At 57.5% G+C, this 19,913-nt stretch overlaps 1 protein-coding gene across 4 annotated transcripts in view; it reads right to left on the minus strand.

Annotated features, from left to right (window-relative positions):
- Nucleotides 1-19,913, minus strand: part of SLC47A1 (solute carrier family 47 member 1) — a 51,877-nt gene that overhangs the window by 21,121 nt on the left and 10,843 nt on the right. The window contains exons 2-4 of one of the 4 annotated variants that reach the window (XM_084861437.1): nt 10,180-10,933; nt 9,882-9,973; nt 5,025-5,093 (exon numbers count right to left, since the gene is read on the minus strand). In XM_084861437.1, the coding sequence (XP_084717563.1) occupies nt 5,025-5,033 (9 nt within the window). In that variant the 5' untranslated portion in view covers nt 5,034-5,093; nt 9,882-9,973; nt 10,180-10,933. Of the gene's footprint in view, nt 1-5,024; nt 5,094-9,881; nt 10,934-19,913 lie in introns of those variants that run through there. The other 3 variants (XM_084861436.1, XM_084861434.1, XM_084861435.1) reach the window with 3 other exon arrangements.

Raw genomic sequence — 19,913 nt, forward strand, 5'->3', positions numbered from 1 at the left:
ATTGGCTTCAAAAACAAACAAGCATGTATAAGGATTGGCTACTCTAAAATCCTCAGAAATGCAGAAACTAACACACGCTTTCCAAGTTCACCAGAGAAGATTAATCTTTAGTAAATTATAGCTAATTTAAGTTTGTTGACTTATGTAGAACAGACATGTTTTTGAATTATTTACGGGTTAATAGTTCTAATTAAGGTGAAAAGAAATAAGATATGCTTTCAGTTAGACAAGGAAAGGGTGTGAAAATACATTTTTGAAAGAAAAAATAGTAAGTTTGTCCTGAAGTGAGGCTAGTTGTTTGAGAATGAAAAGAGGAAAAGCAAGACAAAATCTGGATATGAAAATATAGAAGGTTTGTGCAAAGTAATAATGAGAACAGAACTCTGTGTGGGCAGCCGAGTTCATCAAGGACAGGATTTACGTATGAAGGTAATCGGATGCAAAGTCAGTCTTTCTCTTGACGTGGCTGTGAAGTGTCCCAGAAGTCCCTGGAATGCCTCGAGGTTGTTTCTCTTCTTATAAGAGAACAACATTAAACCAGGCCACCTGGAATGCTGAAGTTACTCGGGAAACATTGTCAAATAAGAAATAACATTGAGCCTTCTTTATGTTGTAGTTGTATAAATGTTCGTGAAATTGCTGGAAATCTGAGCTCTCCTGACATAAGATGTCTGTCAACAAAGCTGAGGCCACATCGAAGGGACTGACCCAAGTGTCAGACTGTGACCTGGGGGGATGAAGTCTATCCTGTTTCTGCAAAAACAAGCCCTCACCGGAACCGGTTTGGCTCAGTGGATAGAGCATCGGCCTGTGGACTGAAAGGTCCCGGGTTCGATTCCGGTCAAGGGCATGTACCTTGGTTGCGGGCACATCCTCAGTAGGGGGTGTGCAAGAGGCAGCTGATCGATGAACTCTCTATTCCTCTCTGTAAAAAAAAAAAAATCAATAAAATATATTTTTTAAAAAAAACAAGCCCTCGCTGCTGGGCTTCCGTGGTGAAGTCCTTGTAACCATGGCAACAGGCTGCGCCCCAATCAGAGCAACCAGGTGGGTGAACCACTGGGGCCTTGGAGACCAGGTGGCCTCTTGGTTCCTCTCGGCTCCCTGCCAAGCCCCATTTCCCTCTGTCTGCGTCCTCAGGCTCCTACTGCCACCGCCTGGGCTCCCTCCCGCTGCCATCAGGGCGGGTCACCAATGCGCTCTTGGCGTGCCCACACTCTCTGGAGGGGTTGCAGCCGCCCCTCCCAATGCCCTCGCAGTGACCATCACGGCTAAGAAACGTGTCTCCCATGCAGGGTGCACCTTCCAGTGCTCCCTTCGAGAGCCCACCACAGGCCATGACGGCGGCCTGGGACCTGTGGCCGGTTTCCTCCCCAGCCGCCGTGAGTGGGCTGCCTTGCCGATGACGGAACGGTAACCTGCGGGGGTTCGTCTCCGCCGGGGAGGCCCTGCAGGCTCCCGGCACCTCGGCAGCAGGCCCCACGGGGAAGTGCCCAGGAATGAAGTCACATGGCTGGCTGTCCCCAAGGCTGTCACTGACCAAGTTCAGGCCTGTCCCAGAGCCAAACCTGTGAAAGAGGTGCAGTCTTTCCCGGGAGTTCTGGGCACTGCTGAACTTTTTAGACCCCATTGAGTGTAATGCCTTCGCCCATTATTGCCTGGTTAGGAAAGGACATATATGGGCCTGGCGAGCAGACAGCAGGCTGCCTTTGAGAAAGCAAAACGCTGGTGACCCTGGCCGGTGTCAGTACGATTCCCGGTCAGGGCACATCCTAAGTTGCAGGCTCAATCCCCAGTAGGGGGTGTGCAGGAAGCAGCTGGTTGATGTTTCTCTCACATGGATGCTTCCCTCTCTCCCCATCTTCCTCTCTCTCTCTCTCTCTCTCTCTCTCTCTGAAAAATAACAAAAAACAAAACACTAGTCAAACAGATTAGCTCTTTGAATCTCACAGGTGTGGTGCCATGTGGATTACATGTTTCAGTCACCCTGGAAGGCATGAGCTGGGCATTGTGGCAAAAATGGCAAAGAGAAAGAGTGCCCTGGATTTTGGTCCCAACTGTGGAAGAGGGCAGAGAGCAGACACTCCCTGATAGAAAACCAGTCGTCAGAAGACTTTCCCTTCCCATCAGGGAGCGGGTCACATGTTCATCGCCCGGCCCTGCCAGGGGTCACGCTCTGTGCTGACTGCATGGCCTGCCGTCACCCAGGGAGGGCCCTGCAAACAGTCCCGTCTCCACGGCTCAGGGGCTACTGCGCCTGCTGAGCAACAGAGCCTCCAGAAGCCCCTCCCACCCGTGCCAGCCTGTGACCTGCAAGAAGGGAGGGACGTTCTGGCTGCACTGACGGCCCTAGCGGGGACAATCTGTCTACTGGGTGCGGCCGCCATTCCGCCGCCCACTGCTACACCCGGACGGAAGCAGGAACAAATCACTTTTAGCAGCCAGGGGGCTGAGCTAAAAGTCGTTTGTCTGCTCCCTGACCCCGATACTGCCAGCTGGGCTGTTCTAAACGGAGCGCTCTGTGGCTTTGACAGTGGGAGGCAGGGGGGTGGGGGGGACAGCAATGAGCAAGCCTACATAGGGACAGGAGAGGTGGGGAGATATCGGGGCTCACTGGCAAAGCCAGGGGCCGCGCTGAGCGTTTCCCGCCCCTGCCCACAGGGTCTACACTTCCAGGCAGGCAGGAAGCAGACGCCTCGGCAGCTCCGCCAGCCGGCACCGCAAACGGGAGCACTGCAGGGGCAGCCTACTGTCTGGACAGGAGGGCAGCTGGCGAGGCTGCTCCCACAAAGGGACTAGGACGGCCCAGGTCCCATCTGTGCACGGGGACCCCGCCGCAGAGAGTGAGGGTGGGGTCGCCTTTCGGAGGACGTGACATGCAAGCACGGCCAGCGGAACAGGGTCCTGAATGGAGGTTCCACCGCCCCTGTGACCAGCAGGCAGCGGGCGGGTAAGTCAGGAAAATGATGTCCCTGAGCAACAGATAAAATTATAGGCTGGAAAACCTCGTTGGCTGGATGAACAAGGGTGCTTTCGCAGGCATTAAACATTTATGGGCTTTTGTTGTTGTTTTGGTTGTTGTTGTGTTTGTTTGTTTTTTAGAGAGAGAGGAGGGGGAAGAGAAAGAGATTTGTTCCACTTATTTATGCATTCACTGATTGCTTCTTATATGTGCCTGAGTGGGAATCGAACCCGCAGCCTTGGCATATTAGGATGATGCTCTAACCAACTGAGCCACCTGGCCGGGCCCCAGGCCTCGCTACATTTAAATAACCCACAGCCACACGAGGGACCAGCCAGCGGCCTATGCGGCGAAGGTGGGATGCCCGGCGCAGTGGTGGCACAGAGGCTTGCCTGGCCCAGAGGGCGTGCTCATGGGACACAGACTGCTGTCCCTCAAACAGGGACCGTTTATGGACTCTGCCATGGGGTTCTGTGCGGAGCGTCAGTTACTGCGCTCACCAGGGTGGAGAGGAACTTCTCAGTCTCCTGGGGACCCTGTCACCCTGAGGCAGGAGGGCCCATGGAGACAGCCACATGTGGACAGGCACACACACCTGTGAAAGAGGGGAGAGGCTGGGGTCCCGGCAGGCTAGTCCTCCCCCTCTTTACCACCTCGTGCCAGGAAGCACCACCCGGGGCGAACACGTAGAGTTCGCACAGCCTGGCCAGGCTCCCACGGCCGTGGCTACGTCACCATCCAAAGACCCGGCTGCGAGCGTCACACTCAGAGGAAGACCTCCCAACGCAAGTCCCTGCTGACCTTGGACTTCGGCTGCTCTGTGGCAGCCAACCGTTATGGGGCAGAGGGCACCCCGACTGAGTGTGGCGTGTTGGTTTTTGTTTTTGTTTTGCTACTGTTGTTGTTTTTATTGATTTCAGAGAGAAAGGAAGAGGGGGAGAGAGATGGAAACATTAAAGATGAGAGAGAATCATTGATGGGATGCCTCCTGGGCATGTGCCTTTGACTGGAATCAAACCTGGGACCCTTCAATCCACAGGCTGATGCTCTATCCACTGAGCCAAACAGGCCAGTGGTGTTTTTTATACCAGATGAATCTGCTCGTATTTCTTCTTTCTAACACATGTGAAGGCTCACGTAAACGCCTCAGTGCCCCGGCCCCATGTCCAGGTGACCTCGCACCCAGCTCAGATCCTGAGGATCATCATGGAAAACGTTGTTTCTCATACGTGGATCCCTGCTTTAATGTTTCTCTCTTTCTCGCACCCTATGTTGTTGCTGTGCACTATGTCCCTAACGTGGGCAATTGGCGACTAGGAGAGCTGCCTCCCTGCCAATGAAGCCCCTTGCAGGCACCCAGGGCACCTCATGGGAGAGGCACAAGGTGGAAGGTGGAGAGACCCTGCCCTGTGTGACTGCCTGGCGCTGCCAGGCCGCAGCGAGCTCTGGGACGGACAGGGACGTCTGATGGGCCCTCCCCTTGCATGGCCGGAGTGTGTGGCTCCTAGAACATGCCCGGCCCTGCCCTGGTAACATGCAAGGTCTTTCCCCTACCAGGCGGGCGGCCGCAGGGCCCTCTCCACCCGGCCTGCCCACCCCTCCCCCCCCTCGGGGCACAGAGGCCTTGCCAGCTGCGCCTCCTCTGTAACAAGCTCAGGGGGATGCAGAGGATCAGCCTCCTCCTCGGGCCCTTGGCCAGGGGGCAGGTAGGAGCACTCCTCCACCCAGGCCGGCCTTGCAGGGTTTACCGCCCGCCCCCGGGAGCCGCCACCCGGTGCTGTACAGCCCGTGGGTCTGAGGAGCACGGCGGTGGAGAACCTGGGCCACACCACACTTAATGCTGTGGGAAGCGCCGGAAGGGACTTCTATAGAATGTCCCTCTTCGGTCAAAATGCAGTCTGAGGAAGCACACAGAGGAGCACGACCCCCACACTGAGGGGAGCAGGCCCCAGGGATTCAGAATGTGTCGCTCTGTGCACTCAACCCTTCCTGCCTGTGGCTCTTCCAGATACACCCAGGGAGACGCCCGGGTCACTGAGAGAGGGGCCTGGGCTCCATTTACCTGAGACATGAGGGTGTCGCAAGCAGAAGATAAGCCAAATCCCACGGAGATCCCGGTGACATTGATCACCTGGAAAGAGATGCAAAGGAGAGGCCGCTCAGCGTTCGGGGAGACAGGAGGGGCGAGCTGGGCCGGCCTCAGGGGAGCCGCAGGCCTCCGCCTGCAGAGACCACTGGCGGGCACAGAGGGCAGGCACAGAGGGCGGGCACAGAGGGCGTGCACACGCTCAGAGAAGTCTAGACCAGAGGCTACCCTCAGCCTTGTTCTTTTTTACTCTTCAGCATTTGCTCCCTAATTTCAGAGGAATATGATCCTTCCTAAGGGCAGGCACTTAGCAGGACGCCAGGCGGGTAAGTCCACTTGCTCAAAACCAAGCCTGGCTTATTCCAATGTCCCAAAGGACTCTGGAGTGCAGAGCCGGTCTCTGAAGTCAAGGCCAATGCCAGGGGCTCCCACATGTGCTGGTTTGACCAGGTCGGCAAAGCCTGGGGTTCCTGGACTCTGGGGAGCCCATGGCTGCAGCCCCAAGTCAGGGAGGGGCTTGGCAGGACCTCTGATGCCGGCCTGTCTGGAACCTGCTGCCGCCAGAGTCTGCGGGGAGGTGCGGGCAGCAGCCACACCGTCCAGCCTGAAAGCACCAGCTTTCTTGCACGTCCTTACCCAGAGAATCCAGTGGAGTCTGGCTGAGTACATTTCTATCCCCCCTACCCCAATTCCCAAACAGCAAAACCCAAAAAGGAAAACGGAGCCTGAGGCTGTCCACTTGCTCCCTGAAAGCAAACGCTCCGTTTGTGCTGGGGACTGGTGCAGAGTGCTGGTCTCCCCAAGTTCACGGATACAGCTCACCCGCCTGGAGGGCGCAGGCAGGGAAGGCAGTGTGTGCCTTGTCATAGAGCCAGGGCGTGGGAGAGGCTGGAGAGCAGGAGCAGTGCTGGGAGCAGGCCCTTTGGCCACGCCGAGCCAGTTCACCCGGCAGAGGCCAAGGACATCTCTCTCTGGTTTGATCTAAGATTCAGAGAGGATTTAGGGTTTTTTTCTGACTTTAAGGTTAGATAATAGGATGCAGGGTTTCACTTTCCAGTTTAATTTCTAATTTTAGAATATGTGCTGCCGAAGCGAGCACCAGTTTAATTTCTAGATCAGGACTCTCAGTAAGACAGACAAGTCGTTGGGATGGGAGTAGAGGTCTCGGTTTCTCCTTTTTTTAAATCACATTTATTGAGGTGACATTGGTTAATAGGGTCATACGTGTTTCAGGTGTGCATTTCTATGATACATGATCTGTATGTTACATTGTATGCCCACCACTCAAAGTCAAATCATCTTCCGTCACCATATATGTGGCCCCTTTACCTCCATCACCCCCTTCCCTCTGGTAACCACCAGACTGTCGTCCATGTCTATGATTTCAGTTTGTCCCACATGAGTGAAATCATATGGTTCTTAGCTTTTCTAACTGACTTATTCACTTAGCATAATATTCTGAAGATCCATCCATGTTGTCACAAATGGCAATATTTCGTCTTTTCTTATGGCTGACTAGTATTCGATAGCATATACGTGCCACATCTTCTTGTCCAGTCCTCCATGGAAGGACACTGGCTGTCTCCATGCCTTGGCCACTATGAATAATGCTGCAGTGAGCATAGGGGTGCACAGAGCTTTGTGAATAAATGTTTTCAAGTTCTTCAGGTAGATACCCAAGAGAGGATTGCTAGGTCATATGTTAACTCTATTCTTAATTTCTTAATTTTTTGAGGAAGCACTAGCCTGTTTTCCATTGTGGCTGTACCAGTCCACATTCCCACCAACAGTGAATGAGGGTTCATTTTTCTTCATATGCTTCCCAAAATTTGTTAATACTTGTCTTAATGACGTGTATAGGGGTAGAGGTGGTATCTCATTGCAGTTTTGATTTGCATTTTCCTAATAGCTAGTGAAGTTAAAAAATTTCCTATCTGTTGGCATTTTGTATGTCTTCTGTTAGGAGTTGCTCTATATATTTTGGTGCTCCCTGGTTGGGTGCAAATATATTGGTAAGTGTTTTGTCTTCTTGACATATGTCCCCTTTGTCATTATAAATTTTCATCTTTGTCTCTTGATACCTTTGTTATCTTGACATCTATTTCATCAGATGTAAGTATGGCCACATCTGCTTTTCTGTGGTTGTGATTTGCTTGGAGAATCATTTTCCACCCTTTCACTTTGAATCTACCTTTATCTTTGTAGTTTAGCTGTGTCTCCTGAAGGCAGCATATGGGCGGGTTTTGTGTGTGTATGTGATTAATATGTTTTTACTAATTTCAGAGACAGAGAGAGAGATATGAGAACCATTGATCAGCTACCTCCTGCACATTCCACACTGGGGATCAAGCCTGCAACCTGGGCACGTGCTCTAACTGGGAATCGAACCGTGACCTCCTGGTTCATAGTTCAATACTCAACCACTGAGCCACGCTGGCTGGGTGATGGGTTTTGTTTTTTTGATCCACTCTGCTACTCTGTGCCTCTTTAATGGTGAATTCAGTCCATTGACTTTTAGGGTAATGGTTGATGTATGAGGATTTCCTATAGCCATTTTATCTTCTGTTTTCTGGTAGCTCTGTGCCTTCATTGGTTGTTTTCCTTTGTGTTTCTATCTTTTGTTTTTGTTTAGTGTTATTCCATACTTCTCTCCTCTGTTTTCTCTTTGTTTTTTACACTGTTTCTCCATTTTGTTTTGTGTGTGTGTGGTTACCATCCTATATAATAATAAAAGGCTAATATGCAAATTGACCGAATGGAGGAATAACCGGTCGCTATGATGTGTACTGACCACCAGAGGGCAGGCATTCAACGCAGGAGCTGCCCTTTGGTGGTCAGTGTGCTCCCACAGGGGAGTGCCACTCAGCCAAAAGCCAGGCTCACAGCTGGCGAGTACAGCAGCAGTGGCTGGAGCCTCTCCTGACTCTGTGGCAGCACTAAGGATGTCTGACTGCCAGCTTAGGCCTGCTCAGATATCCCCTAATGGCTTCCAGACTGCGAGAGGGTGCAGGCTGAGCTGAGGCCTGCACCCTCTCACAGTGCATGAATTTCGTGCACTGGGCCTCTAGTTAGATTTATAAAATCTAAAGTTGGGTATATACTGTAGTCCTTTTTCTTTTAAACGCATCTGATCTTCATCCTCCTTTGCAAATTCAGACCTTCCCTCTCTCCTTTTATGTTTTTGTTGTCACAAATTATCCTTGTTAATGCTGTAAGTTTTTTGGTGATCTCACCTGTAGTATTGTGACCTTATGTTCTTTGTTTCAGGTAGAATGACCCTTGAGTATTTCCTACAATGGAGGTCTTCTGGTGGTAAAAGCCCTCAGTTTCTGTATGTCTGGAAAAATCTTTATCTCGCCTTCATATTTAAAGTATAACTTTGTTGGCTATTATTCTTGGCTGGTAATTTCTCTCTTTCAGACGTTTGAATATTTGGTTCCACTCTCTTCTGGCTTGTAGAATTTCTACTTAGAAGTCTAATGATAACCTAATGAGATTTTCTTTATCAGTTACTTTCCTCTCTTCCCTGGCTGTCTTGCAAAGTCACTACTTTTTGACAGTTTTAATTCAATGTGCCTTGAAGAAGGCCTCTTCAGATTGGAGTTAACTAGGTGTTCTGTTTATTTCTTTCCATATGTTTGTAAAGTTCTCATCTACTCTTCGTTTGAATAGGCTCACCATTCTCTTTTTTCTCTCTTCTCCTGGTATGCCCTATGATTCTCAGATAGCTCTTTCTGTTGGAGTCAGATAGTTCTCATGGAGTTCTTTCATATATTTTTTTAAGCTCAAGTTTCTCTCTTCTTCCCTCTGCATCATTTCAATATTTCCATCTTAGATAAAGTAATTCTTTCCTCCATCTGGTCTGCTCTATTTCCTATGCTCATTAGTTCACTATTAAACTCTTTTATTGAGTTCTTCATCTACAGAATTTTTGTTTAGTTATTTAATAAAGTTTCAATTTCTTTGCTAAAGTACTTGTTTTGTTTCTTAATTTGTTTTCTGAATGCATTAAATTGCCTGTCTGTATTTTCTCGCATCTCATTGAGTATTTTCAGAACAGCAATCTTGAATTTTCTGTCACTTATATCACATATTTTCATGTGTTTAAGTTTGTTTCATAAAGATTTTTCATTTTGTTTCTGAGCTGCCTCACTACCTTGGTTATTCATGATATTAGCTGGATTTCTTCTCTGTCTAGGCATATATGTATGAGTGACACTTCTAGCTGATTACTATGAAGAGGTCTTTTTATAATTTTCTAGAAGGTGGCAATGAATCACGAGTTCTTTAGCTCTATAAAATCAGATTGCTGACCCCAGCCACTGTTCTGGCTGCCATCGATATAGCCGTGATGCTTAGAAATGGGGTTGGCTGAGGGAACCCAGCCGCCTTCTTTGTTTTGACCTCCCAATAAAGGCAACCTTGGACCTCTGCAAGGCCCCCGTGAACCCCAACCAGGGACCAGGGAAATAGTGACCCTTTTGTACCAGTTCTCAGGTTTGTGAATAATGTGCTCCACAACCCAACACCAAGGGTGAAGGGAGATGAGTCCTGGGAGTCTACCGGTGGCAGGACTCCATGGCTTTGTTTCTCTGCCTTGAATTCCAACTGCCAGACTGCTGCAGCAGCAGCTCAAGGCTGTGTCCTGCCCAGGTCTCTGGGCTCAGCTGCAGCTCAATGTTGCTCACCTCTGCAGGAGTGCTCACCAAGTCTCTCTGCTCCTCCTGGCTGAAGGAAGCACCAGCCACAACCAGATCCCTCTCCTCCCCTGCATCCACGGCTCGCCTGAGCCCTCCTCCCTCCTGCCTCCCATGTTTGTTCCCACTTGCCCACCTTCTGATGCTGCCATGTGAAGGTCTCTCCGCTGTGCCTGGACGTTGAGCAGGGAATCCCAAGCTGAGTTATAGTTGTTCAAATTGTTAAAACTTTAAGGGAAGAAACCAGAGCGTTCTCTCACGCCGCCATTCCTCTGGCATCACTCTGCTTTATTTTCTTTAACACAGGCACACCTCCAAGATATTGCCAGTTTGGTCCCAGGGCGTTGTAATAAAGCGGCTATTACAATAAACCAATCATAGTCTTTTGGTTAATGGAGGGTCTTGCCTTTTGTTTGTCAAAATGCCACCCTTACCCGCTGGCAGTAGAGGGCCTGTAACTCCTCCTCCGGGGTCCTCTGGTCCGTGCCCTCCAGGTGACCGTGGCTCCTGAGTAGAGGGTGCGAGCCCCCCCGAACACCTCCATCCTCATGACCTCAGCTGCTTTTCAGGACACGCTCTGCACGCTGGACCACGACCGACCGGTCCCGGCTCCAGCTCCTCGCCGTGGCTCCGGAGAAAGCGCTCCCGCGCATGCTCTCATGCTCTCGGGACGTGATGCCTCCAACCAGGCCCTGAACACAGTGTCTCCTGGAGCCAGCGTTCAACCTTCTTCTCCGATTCCCTTCCCCCAGATGCGGGACCAAGAATGGGAGCCAGACCTCCATGGATTACAAGTAAGCTGGTGTGGTAGACAGAACGAAGGCCCCTCAAAGAGAGTGGGCACCCGCAGAGAGTGGGCACGTGTGACGTTGTAGGCAAAGGAGAAGGAAGGCTGCAGCCCTGCCCACGCCTGAACTCAGTGAGCTCAGTGGTGCCCATTCCAGACTTCTGACCTGCAGCACCGCGAGCCAGCACACCGCATCGGTGTAAGCGGCTAAGCTTGTCACGCCTAAGCATAGCAAGAGGCAGCGCGTACAGACGGCTTTCATGAGTAACACGGACGTGTCAGAACAGTCCCACACGTACTGCGATGGCAAGTGTGACAGCATCCAATTCCAGCTTCCCCAGGTGGCCACAGAACACGGAGCTGATGAAACTGATCAGAAACACCATCAGTTGGGCCAGGAACTGGGAAGACAGAAAACAGAAAGTTACATGTGAATGCCAACCATCACAGAGGAGTGGAGTGTGAGTCCTGGGGCGCCCCACTCCCCCGCCCCCGCCCCCCTCGCCCTCTGAACCAACTCCTTAGGAGCGGCGGCGCCAGGGTTCAGGGAGCCCCGCGGCTCCCACGGGGAATGGGCAGGTGCTGGGGGGCTTCTTGAAAACATTCAAAGCCCATTTGTAACTGCTCTCAGAGTCCCAGCTTTTCAAATCTATTTTCATGCCACAGATCACATGTGTATTTTTTCTGAGATTTTCAGAGGCTGCCTTCCGAGATTCACAGTGAGAACTGGAGAGAATACAGCCCCCAACTGCCAGCAAGGAGGTCCACAGACAGAGCAGCCAAGGCGGAAGTAAGACCATCCGACCAGCCCAGCGGGATCTGGGGTTTGGGGGGCATGTTACCGGTCTGCAGAGCCGTTAATTCCTGAATTCTAGGACGCCTCCGCTAGGAGAGCAAGCCCAGCTTCTGGGACACTGAGCTGTTCTCCCTCACCGTTCCAGGCGCCTGCAGGAATGCCGGTTTGCACTCTTATCTTATTTCCTTCCATTAATTTAAAACCACCTCCCTCCTCTCCTCAGGCCCAGACCCCCTGCCAGACCCAGGAAACCCAGGGCACCTTGGGAAAGCCTCTCTCTGGGAGGCCCCTGCGGTCCAAGAGGTGGGATCCCCTGATGCCACTCCCGAGGCAAGGGAGCAGGTGCCTGTGGACCGCTGCTGCTGCCCTCTCCGCTCCTCAGGGAAAGGCCTCCGGGTTCCGGGCACAGACAGCACCGTCTTCTCGGCTCCAAGGAAGCTTCTAGCCCTCCCCTCCGCCAGCCCACCACGGCCAGCACTGCCGAGGGTCAGTCTGAGATGTTGAGACCTAACCAGTCCCCGCCCCAGTCCCCCATGTTTCAGATGGCAGCCCTCTTTCCTTCCCCAAATCTGCATCTGGGGGCAGAGTCTTCAGCTGGAAGACCTGTTTGTTTTTGTTTGTTTGTTTGTTTGTTTTTTTGGGGGGAGCACATCTTTTCTGCACCAACTTCCAGACCGTGACCCAGAGCCTCTCTCACTGCAGGAAACGACGCTAATCTCCCGGGCCTCCTGTTCCGCCACAGGCGCTGCTTCTGGAGTGAACTGCAACAGCAAGCCGGAATGAGAGCGGAGACCGGGCCTGGGAGGAGGCGGGCTGCGTGTGCATGAGGCTGGTCTGAAGCTCCCAGCGCCGCAGAGCCGCAGCCAGAGCAGCGGAGCCCTGGGCCTGGCCAGCCTCGCAGGCGCTGCCCGGGGCTTCGTCCGCAGGAGCGCGGTGTCTCTAACTGCGAATTTATGTCACTTAAAGGTCCCAGGTCCCCTCTTTTTCCCTTTCTGTAACCTCAGCATCTTTCCCATCTGTTCAGGTCCCTGTCCCTTGAGCCTTCACACACACCACAGCGATCAGCGGCCCAGCGTCTGCTGCCTGTTCCGGAGCTCTGCGCTCCCACCCTGCCGGCTCCGGCGCCACGCGGACAACCCCCCCACACACACACACACACCCCGGCTCCACGCGGAGCCTGGGGGCTCCTCCAGGCCAGGCCTCTGGCTGCTTCGCAGGTTTGGATGTTACAGATCACGTTGCACAGAACACGCTCACAATGGGTGGAGAACGGCGTTTTCTTAGGGTAAACGCCCTGTCCACTGGTGGGAATACAGTCATGTGCCGCATAGTGACATTTGGGTTGATTATGATTGACACTTGGGAACATAGGCCTGTGGGCGGAGCCAGGGTTGTGGGCGGGGCCAGGGCTCTTGGGAGACATACGGTATTGCACTCCTCACTGAGAGCCCTGCAGAAGAAAGCGTGCTGACAAAGCTCTCTGGCCTAACTGTCCCTCAGCTTAACTTCCTCCTCCCTCTGCATACACTTCCCCACGGAGCAGTGTGCACACAGCTTGTAATGTCTGCACACAATGGTTGCAACCCTTTTCCCCATTGTATGAATGCACCATCACCTAGAACTAAACCCACAGGTGTCCACAGAATGAACTTCTTACGTACACACATTTCTTTGTACACTTGGGGGAAGAGGCCCTTTCAGAGAAATCCCTGAAAGGGATTTAACTGTATTTGCATAGATAGTGCCAAAGGGTGTGTGTGTGTGTGTGTGTGTGTGTGTGTGGAGGGTTTGGAGAGGGAGGAAAAGTTAGCCCAGCCTGCGCACCCCCAGATTTCAAGCTCCCTTCAGACCAGGGCGCGCTGTGAGGGAGGTATGTAGCGCCCTGCCTGTGGAGGCAGGACATAAAGCCCCAGCACTTGGCAGAAGACTCGCAGGCCTGGGCGAGCTGCACTGCCCTCTGCACCCGGGATGGAGCCCCTGCCGGGCGGCTGCGGCTGGTGAGGGCTTCTCACTGGCGCAGGCAGAGTGGTGAACAGCTCCCATGATAGTCCCAGGACTGACCCAGGAGGGGGCGGGCTGAGACAGGAGTGATGCATGAAGGGACCTGGGACAGCCCTGGGGCCCGAAGCCCTGCGCCTCCCCCCAGGCGACCCCTGACCCCCCTGCTGGGTCCCGCCCCCGGCTCCTGGGCTCCTGGAGAGGAAGCAGAAGCCTGGGGCCAGAACCTCCTGGCTGCTGGGGCTCCACTTTTGACTGGTTTATCCAGGCTCCTGGCCTAGTCCTGGGTCTATCCCAACTTTTTATTTTCCCCCAAATTAATCGTTTTTGGCCATGAAACACCGAGTCAATATTATTTTTCATCCGAAACGGCCTCTGAGGAACCCGATCCTCGGCGGCGTTCCGTGGGATTGTAGTGGGGCTGAACCTCACTGTGACCTGACATCGAGCTGCCATGAGCAGGGAGCCACCGGAGGGAGCCTCACACACGTTCTGTGTCTCTGAGGCAGGACAGGCGCACAGGGAAACTGAGGCAGACGGCGGGCCAGGGCAGGCGGCACAGAGAAACTGAGGCAGACGGCGGGCCAGGGCAGGCGGCACAGGGAAACTGAGGCAGGCGGCGGGCCAGGGCAGGCGGCACAGAGAAACTGAGGCAGACGGCGGGCCAGGGCAGGCGGCACAGGGAAACTGAGGCAGGCGGCGGGCCAGGGCAGGCGGCACAGAGAAACTGAGGCAGACGGTGGGCCAGGGCAGGCGGCACAGAGAAACTGAGGCAGGCCAGCAGGCCAGGGCAGGCGGCACAGAGAAACTGAGGCAGACGGCGGGCCAGGGCAGGCGGCACAGAGAAACTGAGGCAGACGGCGGGCCAGGGCAGGCGGCACAGAGAAACTGAGGCAGACGGCGGGCCAGGGCAGGCGGCACAGGGAAACTGAGGCAGACGGCGAGCCAGGGCAGGCGGCACAGAGAAACTGAGGCAGGTGGCAGGCCAGGGCAGGCGGCACAGGGAAACTGAGGCAGACGGCGGGCCAGGGCAGACGGCACAGAGAAACTGAGGCAGCCAGCTAACGGCCAAGCAGTTTACACACAAGCAGTTTAAGCCATCTATCGATAGTAACTGCAGAGTCCTGCCTTCCTAAGCAAGGACGCTTAGGAAAAGGGTTCACACTCCTCCCAGCCAGAGGTGAACAGCTGAAATCTCCCCCCGCAGGGCGGCCGACAGCGGGGCCCGTCTGCGCCCTGGGTGCAGCCCCACCACGGGCAGACGCAGTCAGGGGAACACACCCACCCTGGTGCCGCAGCATGAGCCGGTGGGAGTCCTGCTGAGATAACCCACAGGACCTGCCCGAAGTTCCCAGCCTGAAACCCTCCAGATGGCCGGCCAGGCGGCTCAGTGAGCGGGAGCACTGCCCTGGGAACCACACGTTTCCGGGTTCAGTTCCCGGTCAGGGCACAGACCTGGGCTGCAGGTTTGATCCCTGGGCGGGTCCTATGGGAGGAAGCAACCGACTGATGTTTCTCTCTCTTTCTCCATCTCCCTCCCCTCTTTCCTCTCTCTCACAAGTCAATAAAAACATACCCTCTTGCCCTGGCCAGTAAGGCAGTTGGTTGGGGGTCACCCCATGCGCTTGGAGGCTGCTGGCTTGCCTGAGTTGCAGGCTGGATCCCTGGTAGGCAGTGTGAAGGAAGCAGCCAATCAAAGTTCCACTTTTGCTCTCACATCGATGTTGCATTCTCTCTCTCTCGCTCGCTCGCTCTCTCTCCTTTCCCCTTTCTTAAAAAACAACAATCATTCCAGACAGTGTGGCTCAGTGGTTGAGTATCAGCCTATGAACCAGGAGGTCACGCCCAGCTTCCCGGTCAGGGCACAAGCCCAGGTTGCAGGCTTAATTCCGAGTGGGGAGGAGTGAGTGTGCAGGAGGCAGCCAATCAATGGTTCTCGCTCATCATTAATGTTTCTGTCTTTTCTCTCCCGCTGCCTTCCTCTCTGCAATCAATAAAAATACATGTTTTTTAAAAAGCTTTCAGGATGGAGGGCCCGTGGGCTCCCCCTCCCGGAAGCACACCCTCGCCTGGCCCTTCAGAGCTGCGCATCCCGGGCACTGTGTGCCCCGGGGACTGATGCCTGCACCCTGGCTTGTCCCCCGAGCCCAGAGCTCCACCCGCCCGAACCGCAGGGCTCAGATGTGGCCAAACGACCCACGAGAGAGAGGGCGAGCCTGGGCCTGCCTGTCCCGTGTCCTCTGCCCGCAGCCCAGCCAGCGTCTGCAGCTGCTCCTCACTCGGCGGGCCTCTGCCCGCAGCCTGCGGTTCCCAGCGCCCGTGTACCCCCTTCTCCGCGGATGAAACCAGCGCCCGTCTGGGCCCGGCCGGTCCCCGTGTCTCACTGGCACAGCCGCGCAGGGACAGGCGGGCCCCTCGGGACTGTTTTCCAGCTTTTTGACAATCAGCGGGCGGGCGGTGAGCTGTTAACACAGAGGAAGTCTGGTGGGAACACCCACGGCTCGGCCCCTTCCCTCCCTCACACCCGCACCCTCCCCACAGCTTCCTGCGGGCGCGGGGCGGGCCAGCTCACGCTCTGTCCTACATTGCCCTCTGCCAGGCCCCGGGGGAGGCCCCTGGGAGGGTGCTGGGCGCTGCCATCTTGGTGAGCCCTCTGGGATACGCAGACTCGGCTGGAAGGCGTAGGGCGATGGGGCGGGAGAGGGGTCAGAGGGAACCCAGACCGGGCGTCCTGTCCAGCACAGGGGCCGGAGAGCAGAGTGCGGGAGGGCAGAGGCCAGGACACCCCTCTCCTGGCCCCGGGGAGGGCTGTGCGGCGGGAATGGAGACGGGACCAGCGGGGCTCATGTACAATCCTGAGGGACTAAGCAGGTGCCGAAGCCTCTGACCTCGCTGGGTAGAGCAGCCACAGAAACACACAGACCTGGAAGGGCAGTGCCAAGTCTCCGCCCAGCGCTGAAATGGCAGAGCTTTGCTCTTGCTTACCTTGGCTTTCTGTTTTTTACAAGGCATGAACCACACTGGTACGTAATGCAGTTACGTACGTATACACGGTGATATACAACATACAGGGCGAGGCATGCAGCCCAGTGCTCAGCCCTGGAGGCCGGGAAGGTCCTGGGCCGAGGGGGCTGGTCACTGCGGGAGTGGGCAGCGGTGAGGGCCCGTCCGGCTGGTCTCCCGAAGCTGCTGGGCAGTGACAGCCTCGCCAGCCCTCCTCACGGTGGCGCTGCAGCGGCGCGCCCACTAGGTGATTGCCCTCACGTGCTGGGCGAGTGCACAGGGGGACAGGGGAGGCCTCCTGCTGAGACCTGGGGACCTGGCGGCCCCCCCACCCCCCGAACCCCCCATCCCCAGAGATCCTGGTCCTGCCTTCTCGGTCCCTTTGCGGGAGCTCCACAAACTTCTTCCTGCCCGTGGGCGCTGCCCCTGGCCATGTTCAAAACCACTGTGCACCCCACAGTGGGTACCCCAGGACCCGAGCACGGCCACCACGCTAAAGGCACCCTGGGCACAGGCTTGGCAGGCGCAGGGCTGCGGGGCCAGGGGCTTGTTTGCGCCCTGAAGCCGCCCAGGTGGCACCGGCACCGACCTCACCCTGCGGACTGGAAACCACCGCCTGCAGGCGCAGGGCGGGTCACATTTCTCGTGGGTCCTGTGGTTTTAAAGCCCGCATTGCTTTACAAGAAAACGCAGAAAGAGCCCTCCCTGGAGAAATCAGTAAATAAACTCAACCAAACTGTGCTGAGCACGACCCCCGGGGGCCGGGCCGGCGTCACAGGAACCCCCACATCCCGGCTCAGCGGCTCCGGGTGGACATGTCCGAGCTCTCCGCCCCCCACAGGGAGCCCTCAGCCCCCCGCATGGAGCCCTCAGCCCCCCACAGGGAGCCCTCAGCCCACAGGGAGCCCTCAGCCCCCCACAGGGAGCCCTCAGCCCCCCACAGGGAGCCCTCAGCCCCCGCAGGGAGCCCTCAGCCCCCCACAGGGAGCCCTCAGCCCCCCGCAGGGAGCCCTCAGCCCACAGGGAGCCCTCAGCCCCTCGCAGGGAGCCCTCAGCCCCCCACAGGGAGCCCTCAGTCCCCCACAGGGAGCCCTCAGCCCCTCACAGGGAGCCCTCAGCCCACAGGGAGCCCTCAGTCCCCCACAGGGAGCCCTCAGTCCCCCACAGGGAGTCCTCAGCCCCCGCAGGGAGCCCTCAGCCCACAGGGAGCCCTCAGCCCACAGGGAGCCCTCAGCCCACAGGGAGCCCTCAGCCCCCACAGGGAGTCCTCAGCCCCCGCAGGGAGCCCTCAGCCCACAGGGAGCCCTCAGCCCACAGGGAGCCCTCAGCCCCCCCACAGGGAGCCCTCAGCCCCCCTCAGGGAGCCCTCAGCCCCCCCACAGGGAGCCCTCAGCCCCCCTCAGGGAGCCCTCAGCCCCCCACAGGGAGCCTCAGCCCCCCACAGGGAGCCCTCAGCCCACAGGGAGCCCTCAGCCCCCCACAGGGAGTCCTCAGCCCCCCACAGGGAGCCCTCAGCCCACAGGGAGCCCTCAGCCCACAGGGAGCCCTAAGCCCCCCCACAGGGAGCCCTCAGCCCCCCTCAGGGAGCCCTCAGCCCCCCACAGGGAGCCCTCAGCCCCCGCAGGGAGCCCTCAGCCCCCCACAGGAGCCCTCAGCCCCCCACAGGGAGCCCTCAGCCCCCCTCAGGGAGCCTCAGCCCACAGGGAGCCCTCAGCCCCCCACAGGGAGCCCTCAGCCCCCCGCAGGGAGCCCTCAGTCCACAGGGAGCCCTCAGCCCCCGCAGGGAGCCCTCAGCCCCCCACAGGGAGCCCTCAGCCCACAGAGAGCCCTCAGCCCCCACAGGGAGCCCTCAGCCCCCCACAGGGAGCCCTCAGCCCACAGGGAGCCCTCAGCCCCAACAGGGAGCCCTCAGCCCCCCACAGGGAGCCCTCAGTCCCCCACAGGGAGCCCTCAGCCCCTCACAGGGAGCCCTCAGCCCACAGGGAGCCCTCAGCCCCCCACAGGGAGTCCTCAGCCCCCCACAGGGAGCCCTCAGCCCACAGGGAGCCCTCAGCCCACAGGGAGCCCTAAGCCCCCCCACAGGGAGCCCTCAGCCCCCCTCAGGGAGCCCTCAGCCCCCCACAGGGAGCCCTCAGCCCCCGCAGGGAGCCCTCAGCCCCCCACAGGAGCCCTCAGCCCCCCACAGGGAGCCCTCAGCCCCCCTCAGGGAGCCTCAGCCCACAGGGAGCCCTCAGCCCCCCACAGGGAGCCCTCAGCCCCCCGCAGGGAGCCCTCAGTCCACAGGGAGCCCTCAGCCCCCGCAGGGAGCCCTCAGCCCCCCACAGGGAGCCCTCAGCCCACAGAGAGCCCTCAGCCCCCACAGGGAGCCCTCAGCCCCCCACAGGGAGCCCTCAGCCCACAGGGAGCCCTCAGCCCCAACAGGGAGCCCTCAGCCCCCCACAGGGAGCCCTCAGTCCCCCACAGGGAGCCCTCAGCCCCTCACAGGGAGCCCTCAGCCCACAGGGAGCCCTCAGTCCCCCACAGGGAGCCCTCAGTCCCCCACAGGGAGCCCTCAGTCCCCCATAGAAAGCCCTCAGCCCCCACAGGGAGTCCTCAGCCCCCGCAGGGAGCCCTCAGCCCACAGGGAGCCCTCAGCCCACAGGGAGCCCTCAGCACCCCCACAGGGAGCCCTCAGCACCCCCACAGGGAGCCCTCAGCCCCCCTCAGGGAGCCCTCAGCCCCCCCACAGGGAGCCCTCAGCCCACAGGGAGCCCTCAGCCCCCCACAGGGAGCCCTCAGCCCCCCACAGGGAGCCCTCAGCCCACAGGGAGCCCTCAGCCCCCCACAGGGAGCCCTCAGCCCCCCACAGGGAGCCCTCAGCCCACAGGGAGCCCTCAGCCCCCCCACAGGGAGCCCTCAGCCCCCCTCAGGGAGCCCTCAGCCCCCCACAGGGAGCCCTCAGCCCCCGCAGGGAGCCCTCAGCCCCCCACAGGAGCCCTCAGCCCCCCACAGGGAGCCCTCAGCCCCCCTCAGGGAGCCTCAGCCCACAGGGAGCCCTCAGCCCCCCACAGGTAGCCCTCAGCCCACAGGGAGCCCTCAGCCCCCACAGGGAGCCCTCAGCCCACAGGGAGCCCTCAGCCCCCCGCAGGGAGCCCTCAGCCCCCCACAGGGAGCCCTCAGCCCCCCACAGGGAGCCCTCAGTCCCCCACAGGGAGCCCTCAGCCCCTCACAGGGAGCCCTCAGCCCACAGGGAGCCCTCAGTCCCCCACAGGGAGCCCTCAGTCCCCCACAGGGAGTCCTCAGCCCCCGCAGGGAGCCCTCAGCCCACAGGGAGCCCTCAGCCCACAGGGAGCCCTCAGCCCACAGGGAGCCCTCAGCCCCCACAGGGAGTCCTCAGCCCCCGCAGGGAGCCCTCAGCCCACAGGGAGCCCTCAGCCCACAGGGAGCCCTCAGCCCCCCCACAGGGAGCCCTCAGCCCCCCTCAGGGAGCCCTCAGCCCCCCCACAGGGAGCCCTCAGCCCCCCTCAGGGAGCCCTCAGCCCCCCACAGGGAGCCTCAGCCCCCCACAGGGAGCCCTCAGCCCACAGGGAGCCCTCAGCCCCCCA

Source organism: Pipistrellus hanaki (genome assembly GCF_964339955.1).
Source record: "Pipistrellus hanaki genome assembly, chromosome: 16".
In the NCBI taxonomy this organism is placed as follows: Eukaryota; Metazoa; Chordata; class Mammalia; order Chiroptera; family Vespertilionidae; genus Pipistrellus; species Pipistrellus hanaki.